Source organism: Micromys minutus (assembly GCF_963924665.1).
Source record: "Micromys minutus genome assembly, chromosome: 17".
NCBI lineage: Eukaryota > Metazoa > Chordata > Mammalia > Rodentia > Muridae > Micromys > Micromys minutus.
Genome location: NC_137952.1, coordinates 37,519,419 through 37,532,196, shown reverse-complemented (window position 1 = coordinate 37,532,196; position 12,778 = coordinate 37,519,419). Strand labels below are relative to the sequence as shown.

Sequence of the window (12,778 nt, the reverse complement as noted above, 5' to 3'; positions counted from 1 at the left end):
TGGGTGTAGTGGTGCATTTTGGTAATTCCAGCACTTTCAGGGTAGAGGTCTTGGCTTCATGGTCGATTATGGGTTAGCCTGTGCTACCATGAGATCTTGTTGCCAAAAAGATAGTTAAAAATGTTGGGGAAATAAGAACAAAATTCTGTTACCCTAAAGCTTTTGTATTCATCCTATATTCATTTACAGAATACCCATAACTACTAAATTCTAAGCGATGACATAGAGTTTATCTTGAAACTACTGAAATATAAAATATTCACTGCCTATAAGGAAATATTTATATAATAAAAAAATCACTAAGTGTGTGGCTATGAAAGGTATCTGAGGGCCATTAAGAAAGAGGATGCTTCCAAATCCAATCTAGTCTGCAGTACCTGATGTAGGAGGGGCTACTTCTAATCATTACTGTTGCCACAAAGGTCTTTCTGCAACAATGATCTGTGGTCACTTCCTGACTTAAAATAATTCAACAAATCTCAGTTGTCATCAGAAGGCAGTTTATATTCTTTGGCTGAATCCTTAAGCTCTGGTCTCTTCATGGTGGCTCTACCTGCCACCAGGCTTTTTCCTCTTAATTTTTAGATATGCCTCCTAGTGTAGGCTATTCTCAACCTCCCTATACAGCCTCTGATTCCCCTACCTGTACCTTCCTAGAGCTGGGAGGTAAACTCTCAGTTTAGGCTGTGATTGGGACGGTACCCAGGGCTTCCTGTTTGTTAGACAAGTACACTTTTAACTAAGCTATATCCCAATCCAGTTCTTAGCTTCCTGATCACAAGTGCTATCAAGTCTGCTGAACTCATCTCTAAAAATGGTTTCCACTACCCGATCCGTTTCCTCAGGACTCAGTTCTGGTATAAGTTATTTAGGGGATATGGGTATTCCTTCATCTGTCATAGTTTTGAGGAATGTGTGACACATCTCCAACACAAAGCAACCAGAAGAGTCCTACTGTCTACTTGTAGTTGCTGTTCAGAACCAGAAGTGCTAGTGGGTAAGTAGGCCACTGGCTGCAGAAACCAGATGGATGAGGCTGCTGCAGACAGACTTATTCACCCGGCCAGGTGCTGTTCCCAGGTGGTGTGGACTGAACAGGAAGACAGGATCCAGATTAAATGACAGGCAATGGCGATGAGATGAGAAGAACTCTTTGCTGCCACATGCCTTGATTCAAATACTCAGTGAACTAGAGGACACTCTCAAGAAACAGACTACAAAGTTGAGGGGATGATTCTCATTCCCAGCACTTGTGTTTGAAAACTATAAATCCTGTGGGATGAAGAGATAACTCGTATCATTTGGTTTGACTCGCAGTGGAGCTAGGCTAGTCCAGGCTCTATGAGATGCCCCATCATCTCAAGGGACTAAAGCAGAATGATAGAGCAGAACTCTGAGCAAGCATCCTCTAGCATTTCTGCATATACAGGTGCACATAGCTACAACCGTGTGCATACATACCACCTATACATACATACATCACTCCACACTCCTCCCTTGCCCAGAGATATTTCTCATTGTAGGAGTGACACTTAATGCAGATTCATAACTAGCCAGAGTACTTAGAACAATGACTGTTGAGTGAGTGTCCATCCTAAACCCATTCCGAGGGTAAAGGGTCATTGCAGAAGATGAGCAGAAAGAACATAAAAACCTGAGAATGGGAAATACTATGAAATGCTGTCTCCTGGACGTGGTATGGCTGCTGCATGAGTGGATTCACAGCACTAGTGGTTACCTGATAATGGTATAGGGGAGGGGTTCATGAGGCACTTAGGGCTAGGGAAGAGGAAAACACATTCTTCAGTGGCATGACTACTAGTAAGCTGCCTTTGTTCAACTTAATGACCTCCACTTAAGTCTGGTGAGGTGGCTCAGAGAGCAATGGCACTTGCCACCAAACCTGACGACCTTGTTCAATCCCCAAATTCCACATGGTGGAGAGAAACAACTTCCATAAGTTGTCCCTGGATCTCTACAGGTACACAATCCTCCACACCAAATAAATATAAAACAAACAATCCTCACCCCATGCAAATGGCTAGGTAAAGGCAGTGGCCGTAGAAGATAGAAAAGAAGGAAATGGCTTACTGAGAAGGATTTGGCAGTAGTGGGCGGGACAGCAAAAAGAACAAAAAAGGCATGTGTGTATGTGTGGGGGGTATTCTGAGGCAGGGTCTGAGGTAGATTGGATGACAATTACCCCCATAGGCTCATATATTGGAATATCTGTTTCTCAGCTGACAGATCTGTTGGGACACGACTAGGAGATGTGGCTTTGTTGGAAGAAATATGTCATGGAGGGGTGGATTTTAAGGTTTCAAAAGCCTTCTTCAGGCTCAATCTCCCTCCCCCCACCCTCCCCTCTCTGCCTGCTGCTTGTGGGTAAAACGTAAGCTCCAACTCCATGCCTGCCTGCCTGTTGGCTGTCACATTCTCTGTCATGATGGTCATGGGCTAACCATCTGAAACAAGACTCCAGTTAATGCTTTCTTATACAAGATTTCTTGGCCATGCTGTTTCTTCACATCAAGAAAAAAGTAACTACAATAAAGTCTCATGTAAACGAGGCTAGATCCTGAATTCCTGATCTTCCAGTCTCTATTTCTCAAGTGCTAGGTTACTAGGTGTACCACCACACCCAGATTATTTACTTATGTATTTTTATTTAAATATTTATCATGTGTACGGGTGTGTGAGTACATGCATGTGTGTATAGGTGCCCAAGGAAGCTGAAGGTGTTGGAGTCCCCTAGGCTCAGTTAGAAATTGAATTCTGGTCTTCTGGAAGAAGAGTATACACTTTTAACCACTGAGCCATCTCCCAAGCTCCATGTATTTTTGAGCCAGGGTTTTATTCTGTAGCCCAGGTAGGCCTTGAACTCATGCAGCCAAGGCCCACATTAAATTTCTGGCAAACCTTCTGTTTCAGTTTCTCAAGTTCTGAAATTATAGGCATAAACTATCATAGAAGGCACTACAATCTTGTTTTTGGTGTATTATAGTTCTTAAAATGTCTGAGGTAGGGGTAATTAAAACCATGTGGTATGTATGTGCATTACTGTTATACAACAAACAGAAAAGTGTATCTTGGGGTTAGGGTGTAACTTATGAGAGGGTATATGTCTAACAAGAGCTGGGTTAAATACCAGCACTGTAAATAAATGGCTAAATAAATAATTGTGCATATATCTGATTATTCATTACAGCTAAGAACTAAAAACAAGCCAAATGCCTACCAGCAGACGACCCAGAAAGCACAAGGTGGCCTAACACCTTGGAATAGTTTTCTACCTGAGAAATTACTGAAGCCAATCATGAATGACATGTATATAAGACATTTGAATTTGACAAGGGACAGATACAGGGAATGATTACTAATGGGCTTCATTTGGGAATGAAAAATTCTAAAATTTATTGTGGGGATAGTTACAGAACTCTACAAGTGTAATAAACACCAATGAACCTTTTACTTTAAATGTACTTTAATGTATGTTACCTTAAAGTACAGCATATCTGAATAAATAATTTTTACATATCCTCTCTTGGATACAATTCTTTCAGCACCTATAAACACTACTTAAAAATCCACATAAATACTCTTTTCAAGGCAGATCTGTACTGCCTTCCCTGTGAACACTGGTCCCTTACACGGAACACCCAGCATAGAGGGGCTTTAATATTAGTTCCATGTTAGGATAACAACCAGCAGGACCCTGCCTCACCAGCTGTGGGCATGGCAGAAGCCACTTGAGTCCCTGCTCTGAGGGAGACAATGAAGACAGCCTTTAGAAAGCCAGAACTGAGAAAGAGCTCACCCACAACTGACCAGAAAATAGGTGGGACTCAAAATGCCAGTCACCCTTCTACACACAGGCCTCTTCAGGATGGTGTTTACTTTTTCGTTTTAAATTGCATCTACAAAGATTCTTATAGTTACTTTTAAATTCTCTCAGCAGCTACTACTGAGTTTGATCTGCTCTTAATTACAAGAAAAAACAAAACCAAAACAAAACCAACCAACCAACCAAACAAACAAACAAACAAAAAAAAAACCCCAAGATGAATCACTAGAGGAAATGGGGTTTAGAATGACTACTTTAAAAGCACTATTGTTGATAAGAATTTCTGGGAAAAGAAATCCCTCAGTTACTATGGTTTTAAAAATGATATTCCAAGGTAAAAAGGCATTGCTTGCATAGAAATCATCATTTAGATATTTTCCTACTTACTGAATCCAAAATGTCTGTCTTTACTGTTAGTACAGCTGCTAAGTGTAGGTATGTTTAGTGTGTTTAGTAGCCATAGAAAAGCTCACAGGAAAACAGTGAAAAGCTCTCCTTGTTGAGAACATGATGCATTCACCCCAAAATGCCAGCTCAGCCTCAAAAAGAACATAACCAGTGTTACAAGGGTAGAGAATGGGCATGTTGATAAGCCTCCTAGCCACAGAAACAGAATGCCCTGTTTCCTGGTATATACCTTGAATGCACTATAAATACAGCAGTTATTTATAGCAGGGAGAAAGGCACACACTCAAGAGAACTTACCCGTCCCTTCCAAGGGAAGCTTGGCTAACTCAGTGCTGAGCACGACATCTGTTTCCCAAGTACCCTGAATGCAGCTTTCATGAGTGAACCTTACCACACTAGTCCAGCCCGGATAAGAAACACCAAAAAGGTCATGGGAAAATTAACACCTCTTTGAATTTTCAATGTAACATTACTTTTTAAAGTAAGTATGGCAAGAGCTCTCCCTAGAAGTCCAGCTCTAAACCATGCCAGTGGCTTTCAGAGAGGGTGGAACAACAGGGCACCTGAAGGAAAAGACTATAAGTACCATGGCTCTACACAAAGCCACGTGCAAGGAGGCCTTTCTCCAACTTGGGAAGAAGGCAGCCCAGAAGTAACTAATTCTCACTAACAATCTGGAAACTACTGTTTCCCAGCTCTGAGCAACAAAGCTTGGTGCTCATCTGCATTGTGCCCTGATGAGATTAGCATGAAAGCAGTCTAAACTTAAATCAGTAAGTGAGCTTAAGTCACCAGTTACAAACTAAGTACCTCACATAGTAATCTGATGGGGTGGAGAGATGGCCCAGCCATTAAGAACACGGGCTCTCGCAGAGGACAGGCACATTCCCCCAGGACATACATCCTGTGGCTCACAACTGCTTGTGATGACCTTCCCAAGCACCACGACATGTGCACCACACACATACCCATAATTCAAAGTACATCAAAGCTTCAGAAACTCTGACAAATGTATGTGATACCCAACTGAAAAGGGTAGGGAGGATAACTGTGCTGACTGGAGCCTGGGGGCAACTTCCCTGGGATCTTGGAAATAATCTAAAGCCCTGTGGTCTGAATTCCTATCACCCCATACAGCTCCCATTCCTGATAGGCATATATCCTATTTATTTTCCTTCTTCTGCATGGTGAGCATAAACACTTGTAAAACAGGGAGGATTTAGAAGTCAGACTGAAACTGGAAGAGAAACTTGAAGCTTTTGTATGTATTCATTTTAGGTATGTACATATAATGTCATATACAATGCTATAACATTTTCAAATGTTTTATATAAATAGAAACATGAAGTATGCAAATGTCTTAAGAATCTGCCACAAACTTTACAAGCTGTGTGACCCATAGTTTCTCCCTTTCCCTCTGATTCCCCCTCCCTGTGTTTGATTTATTTTTTTCAGTGTTTTGAGATAGGCTCCTCCGCAGCTTAGGCTGAACCCAAGACTTACACACTACACAGCCCCAACTGCCTTAAACTTGGGACCCTTTTCGGCTGATATCCTGAAGCCAGTGTTGACACAGCAGCCTCAGTGTTCTGTAGTTCAGGTCTCAGAGCACAGGCACCACAGTTTATTTACCCATTCAACTGTTAAGGAATATTTAGGTTTTCTCTATATTTTGGCTATTACAATAGACCTGATACATACTGATATAAAATGCTATAAACAATTGTATACCAGGTATCTATGTGCCCCTTGGTTTTATTTCTCTCGGATAAATGGTGGGGAAAGCATTGTGTGGTATAAACAGTACAGATTTATCTTTGTAAGGCAATGTCACACTATTTCCAGAGTAGCTGAGTCATCTTACACAGCCAGCAGCAACCCTGGAGCACTGAGCTTTCTCCTCCTTTCCAGTAATTATTGACTCGGAACATCTTTTCATGTGATTACCTGGTACATGCAAATTCTCGTTGGTGAAATGTCTGTTTCATCTGACTGTTTTTCAATTGGACTACTTATTAATATTTTTAATTGTTAAGTTTTGAGAGCCCTTACAGCCTAGTAAATATTAGATATATGGCTTGTAAATAATCTTTTTTCAGTATGTAGCTAGCCTTTTCATCCTGTTTGTAAAGACAAAGACTCACTATGCAGTCTCATTTACCTGGAACAGGATGGCTTTAAATTCAAGAGATCCATCCACCTCATACAGGAAAAACACTCAGACTCAAAAATACTCTCAAGAAAGAAAAAATGTAGTTCTGATATGGTCTAATATGCTAATTTTTCTTTTCATAAATTATGCTTCTATTATCAATTCTAAAAATACTTTAGTAGAAAATAGATTTTCTACTTTGTTCTAATAATTTTATAGTTTTATTTCTTTTTAGTAAACACCTTTCATGTGTATGGGCGTATGTATATCTGTGCTCCATACGTGTGTCTGGTGCCCTTGGAGCCCATAGGAGGACATAAGATTCTTCAGAACTGGAGTTACAGATAATTGTGAGCTGCTGTGTGGTGCTGGGAATAGAACCCAGGTCCTTTGCAAGAGCAGCCATGCTCTACAGCAAAGCATCTCTACAGCTTTTATTGTGTCTACATTTAGAATCCATATCAAGGTGAATTTTGTATCCCTGTGAAGTTTAGATAGAAGATAGTTTATTCATCTATGGTTGGCCATCAGTGTCAGAACTATTTGTTGGAAAGGCCACATTTCCTTCACTGAATTGCCTTTGCATACTTGTCAAAAATCAGCTGACATCTTTCTATGGTTTCATTTTTGCGTTCTAAAGCTACATTCCTGCCTTTTCACCATGTAGCCTCTACCAGAGATTGCACTGAGACAGAAGCCCTGACACCGGACAAAGACTTCTTTCATTCTTTTCTTTTTAAACTGTTAGGTCTGTTAGATAGTTTTTGTCTTCTCATATAAATCCCATAACATCCTTATGTGTGTGAACTTATGTTAAGCTGTGATAAAATACATGTGAGATAAAACTTACCATTTTACCTTCCTTGTTTGTTTCTGGGTCATCTTATTGTGTTTCCCAGAGAGGTGCTAACCCCCTGAACTAAGACTACAAGTGACCGTCACTGCTCTTTGTTCCCCTAAATCACTTGAGACATTTAAAAATACTTATTTCATGTGTATTAGCGTTTTGCCTGGTTCAGGTATATACACCATGTACAAAAGGACAGAAGAACGTGTTGGATTCTCTGTAACCGGAGTTACAGATGGTTCTGAGCTACCATGTAGGCACTGGGAACCAAAACCAGGTTCTCTGTAAGAACAACTGCTTTTCATTGCCGAGCCACCTCTCTAGCCTCTTTTCAAATCACTTTTAAAGTGTAAAATTTAGTAACAGTACCTATATTCACAATTGTGTATAACACAAATATCTACTTCAACCTTTCCCATCACCCTGAACAGAAGCTTCCTAATAATCTAGAGGCAGTAACCTTATGCTCTGCTCCCCCAGTCACTGCGCATCTCAAATCCATGTCCCCACTCCATGGACTTTGGATTCTAGGTATTTCACATATGTGGGGTCAGAGCTGTCTCTGTCCTTTTGTGACTAGACATGTTTTGTGGTGGCACTCAGTCAGTCCCTGAGGCTGACTGCCCCTAAAACCTCTAGCCAGTGCTCCTGACTCTACAGCTCACCTTGCTGCAGGGTGCTGGGGCTAAGAATGCCACCATTTCACTCACATCTGCCTTTTTACAGGTTCTGGAAACTCTGATGACTTGGGTCATCAAGCTTGGGGTTCGAGCATTTGTACACGGCCATCCTCCAGCCCACATTAGAAGATGTATCAGCCTTACTGCTGGTTCCTTCATTTAAAGACTGCACCACATTTCACCGCCCCCCCCCCCACTCCACACATACTGTATTTATTTACTCATTTGCTGATTATTTCCACCTTTGTACTATTAGGGATGATGTTGCTGTTGACACTAGTTGACAAAAACTATTTATTTGGCTTACAAAAATCTGTTCTTATGTAAAGAAAAGATGCTACAATAGTTAGGTACAAAGAAAATGTGGACAAGTTTATATCAATATATTTAAGGCAAATCAATTATTATCTAGAAAAAATGACTCGGAAGAAAAAAATAGAAAATATTCTAAAATGTTGATTCACTAGATTTTTAAAAAGATTTCTTCAAATAAAAGACGAGAACAAATGACTTAGCAAGTACAGATATTCATGTAATTTTGATCTCTTCAATGGATGAAAAATAGCTGAATGTGGTAGCATAATTACAATCCCAGGATGGTAATTATTAAAGGTTAGTTCAAGTTAGTTAAGGCGCTTGCTACCAAGTTTGATCTGACACCTAATTATGGAAGGAGAGAACTAAGCCCTGAAAGTTCTCTCTCACCTACACACACACACACACACACACACACACACACACACACACATTTTTAGATTAGTTTAACTTAGCCTTGATATCATAACCTATCAAGAATAGGGAAGAAATATTCCTAGATATTCTCTTAGATGTAAAATCAAACAGATATTAGCCAAATTAATCCACTGTGTGAACTAAGGAAATGCATCATGCCCACATTGATTTATAGCAGAAATACAATGAGCCTGGCTCATGTAACAGGGAGAACAGTTCTCATATTGCCCAAGGGGGGACATGCAGGATGTTGGGGCTAAGCTAATAAGAATGACTACGCACTGAGCACAAGAAGTTAATTAATATCCAGGTAGAGATGTCAAGTGTCATGGCACCAAGAATACTGGTGTGACATTTCCATGGGAGCCAGGCTGGAGAAGTACCAGTACACACCAGAACACACCAGTACACACTAGTACACACCATAGAATTAAGTCACCCAGGAATCTCTGTGGGATGAAGTAAGAAGACAACCAAAGTTAATTCCCAAAATGACTGGCCAGAAAATAGAGAAAGAACCGGAGAAAAACGAGACAATGACAGGATGGTTTCCAGGTAAGGGTGGAGCTACACTGCGGGCTGATAGACAGAACGACAGGGTGGTTTCCAGGTAAGGGTGGGGCTACACTGCGGGCTGATAGATGAACATAGAGGACAGCCTCTGCCAAAAAGGCTAGCAGAGGAACTTCCTGAGCAGAGGGAGAAGCAGCGAAGAGAAACAGGCCTGGGAACATCCAGACAGGAAAGGGCACAGTGGAGAAAACAACGTAAGTCCTATCTTCAGCCAGGGTCCCATGAAGACATACCTTCCAGACCCAGGTTCCAAGCCCATGCTAGTCGATCAGCACTACCTTGCTTCTGAATTGACTGGGTGAAAACACAGAAGTAGCTACACTTCCTTGACAGCACATTCACCCAAAATGAAGTAAGGACCACAAGTCTAGAGGCAAGGACTCAGAGAAAGAACATGAGTATAAAAAGTCTAATTGAAGAGCAGGCCGACAGCACTAGAGGTCATAGCAGGCAACACTAATCCATGTGACTACCTTTCAGATCACATGCACAGAGAATCTGCAAACTGGAGAGGCTCCATGAATCATGCATGGGCCAAGAATCAACCCTTGCCTGTACAACAGCAAAGCTTATGTGTTCACACAGTACCTCAGACTGTCTACTGCTTCTTCCATGGACTACATTGTAACCTTTTTTTTTTTTTTGGTAATTTATTGGTTACATACATGTACCTGTTTTATTTATACTCAATTCCATAATTAAAACTGTGTGTTTCTAAAGTCTTTTACAAAGCAAGTACTCAAAAAATAAAAATAACTATATGCCAATCAATTTGATCTTTTTCTTTCTTTGTTTTTTTCTTTTTCTTTCTTTGGAGGTAGGGTCTTCCTATGGTCTCAAACTCAGGGTGATCCTTCTGCATTTCTTCCACATTCTAGCATTACAAAAGCATACTACCTTGAATAACTTCCAACTTGCTTTAAAAAGTGCTCTGAAACTTCCTTCACAAGTGATGACACTCAGAATATTTTCTCTGAATGTGTATATGTGTAAAGGTATACACATGGACACATGCATACAGAGGCCAGAGTTCATTGGGTGTTACTCTTTATTTTGTTGAGACAGTCTCTAACTGAATCTAGAGCTCACAGATTCAGCATGGACTGGCTGGCCAGCAAGCCTTGGGGATCTTTCTGTCTCCTGCTTCCCAGTGCTGGAGTGGCAGGCACACACTGCATGTCCTGCTTTTTATGAGAGTGCTGCAGATGCAAATTCAGGCCTCATGCTTATGTGGCAAGTACTCCACTTAGAGAGCATCTCTCCAACCTAAGAGCAACACTCATTGCTACTCAGTCTTGTGGCAAAGCAACACGGTATCTTTCAGTCACCACAGATTCCAAATGAGTGAATTTAGTCTCCACTAAAGATGTCACCATCTTTACCCGAATGAAATTAAGAAGCAGTTCTTACCTGAATTTTGATGGGCCAAGTGAAATTACTGACATAAACAAAGAAAGTAATGTTTGGATGGTTTCGAAAATCAAATTTCTCATTAGAAAAGCTATCTTTGTATTCCTTGATGTTGGTTTTTGAAACAACAGGCACCTCTTCTCCAGTCTGGGTTCCGGCTAGAAGGAAGCAAAGAATGAAAACAAAGACTTAGGGCACATCCGTCAGAAAGAATCTTCCCTCACTAGTCTGAGTGTAAAGTTTACTGAGCACTTACAGTCAGGGAATACAGCCATATAAGCTTCAGTCTCTAACCCACATCCCTTTCTATTGCCATCTACAGATTAGAAACACTGAAGTCCCAGTATATTATTAAGCAATTTGTCTCATAGGTTCCCAGTATACAGGTGAAGCACAGACATACATGTAGGTAAAACAATCACATACAACAGACACTGGCATTCATTTTGCAGCTGACACCTCAAGTCCTTTGAGTTTCGTCTTCATACTGTGGAATATGGCAATGCTTAAGGCCCCTGGACAGGGACACTTACTTGCCCATCCCTTCCTAAGCAGAAAGGTCCTCAAGACTCGACGGAGAAGAAGGTGGTTAAGCAGCCTCTCAGGCCTTCTCTGCTACCAGCTACCACTGCGTTCAGAGCTACGTCCAGTGTAGCTGCATTTCTAAATGGTCCGACCACATTTTATATACTCTATTGGCTAAGAACACGAGTGTATACACATTCAAATAAAAAAAGCATTTCTTTATGTATAAAGGTAAACTTCAAACTCCATAATAAACACTTCCTTTATTTATTCCATGCAACACTCTATAATTCAGGCATTGTTATGAATGAGGCCCAACATATTTGTAGATGTAGTTGTAATATAAAATGTTTGGATCCCTGTACATAGTAAAGTTATTTTCACTGTATCATTCTATAAAGAAGTAAACTGGATCAGAACATTTAGGTAACTTGGGGGCTAGAGAGAAATGGCTCAGCAGCTAAGAGCACTGGATGCTCTTTCAGAAGGCCTAGGTTCAGTTAACAGCACGGATGCAGTAGCTCACAACTGTCTGTAACTCCAGTTGAGGATGGGGAGCTGATGTTCTCTTCTGGCCTTCTCAAGCACTGCACATACACAATACGCTTACACACATACAAGCAAAGGCAAACACACACATAAAATAAAACAAACAAACTTAAAAGACAATTTTAAGGAAGGAAAAGCTTCAGTAACTTGCTCAACACAGTGCAGGTAAATTTAAACCTAGCTCTATCTAGGTTATAAAGTTATGGAGTGGTTATTTATATTAGCTGCTACATTAGGGCCATAAGAATTTTTGTGAGTCACTGTAAGAAAACAAGAATGGAAAATCTGTGCTTTTAGGAGTTATCCCAAAGTATGGATACCTCTACAAATTAAAATCACTTTTCATTTAAAGAGTTTTCATTCCTTAAAACTATGACCCACTTTAATTTTTCACCTGTGAAGCACAGATATAGAGATACTCATAGTGCTAGAAGGTGGTGGCAAAGCAGGGAGCAACCATCCAACAAACCTGAACCAGCAACGCTGGAGGCAAGACTGTGATTCCTCATTCTGAGTAGCCTAAGGTCTAGAGAGGAGTTGTACATGCTTGCTCAAGGTGCCATGGCTACTAAGAGGCAGAGGAGGACTCTGACCTCATTCAGCAGTCTTCAGAGCCTCCTTCCCCAGTTCCTACACTACACTTCCCAATCCATCCTTTCTCTAGGTGTGTCTTTACCTGGGAAGCTGGTGGCCCAGGTGATGTTGAGGTTGAAGTTTTTGGAGGCATTGATGAACATGTCCAAATCCCTGTTTTGCTGATGAAGAAATGCACACGATTAGAAAACCGTTAATACATTCAAGATTTTAAGATACAACAATAATCAGGCCTTACTATTCTCAAAAACATTAATTACAGACTACATCTTAAGAGAAATGCATGCTTATGTTAAGACATGACATTTCTTGTCAATTTTCTTCAATACAAGCAATACACTGAAGTTAAAATTTCATTTGCAGGCTAGAGAGATGGCTCATCGGTTAAGAGCACTGACTGCTCTTCCAAAGGTCTGGAGTTCAATTTCAGCAACCACATGGTGGCTCACAACCTTCTGTAATGA

The 12,778-nt window shown here is 40.7% G+C and overlaps 1 protein-coding gene across 1 annotated transcript in view; it reads right to left on the bottom strand.

The window, feature by feature from the left end:
- The window catches only part of ATRN (attractin), a gene marked incomplete at its 5' end in the record, with an annotated part of 116,494 nt that overhangs the window by 21,691 nt on the left and 82,025 nt on the right, over nt 1-12,778 (bottom strand). Inside the window, 2 exons of the mRNA XM_080930946.1 lie at nt 10,647-10,804; nt 12,397-12,475. Of these exons, the coding sequence (XP_080787072.1) occupies nt 10,647-10,804; nt 12,397-12,475 (237 nt within the window). The remainder of the gene's footprint in view (nt 1-10,646; nt 10,805-12,396; nt 12,476-12,778) is intronic.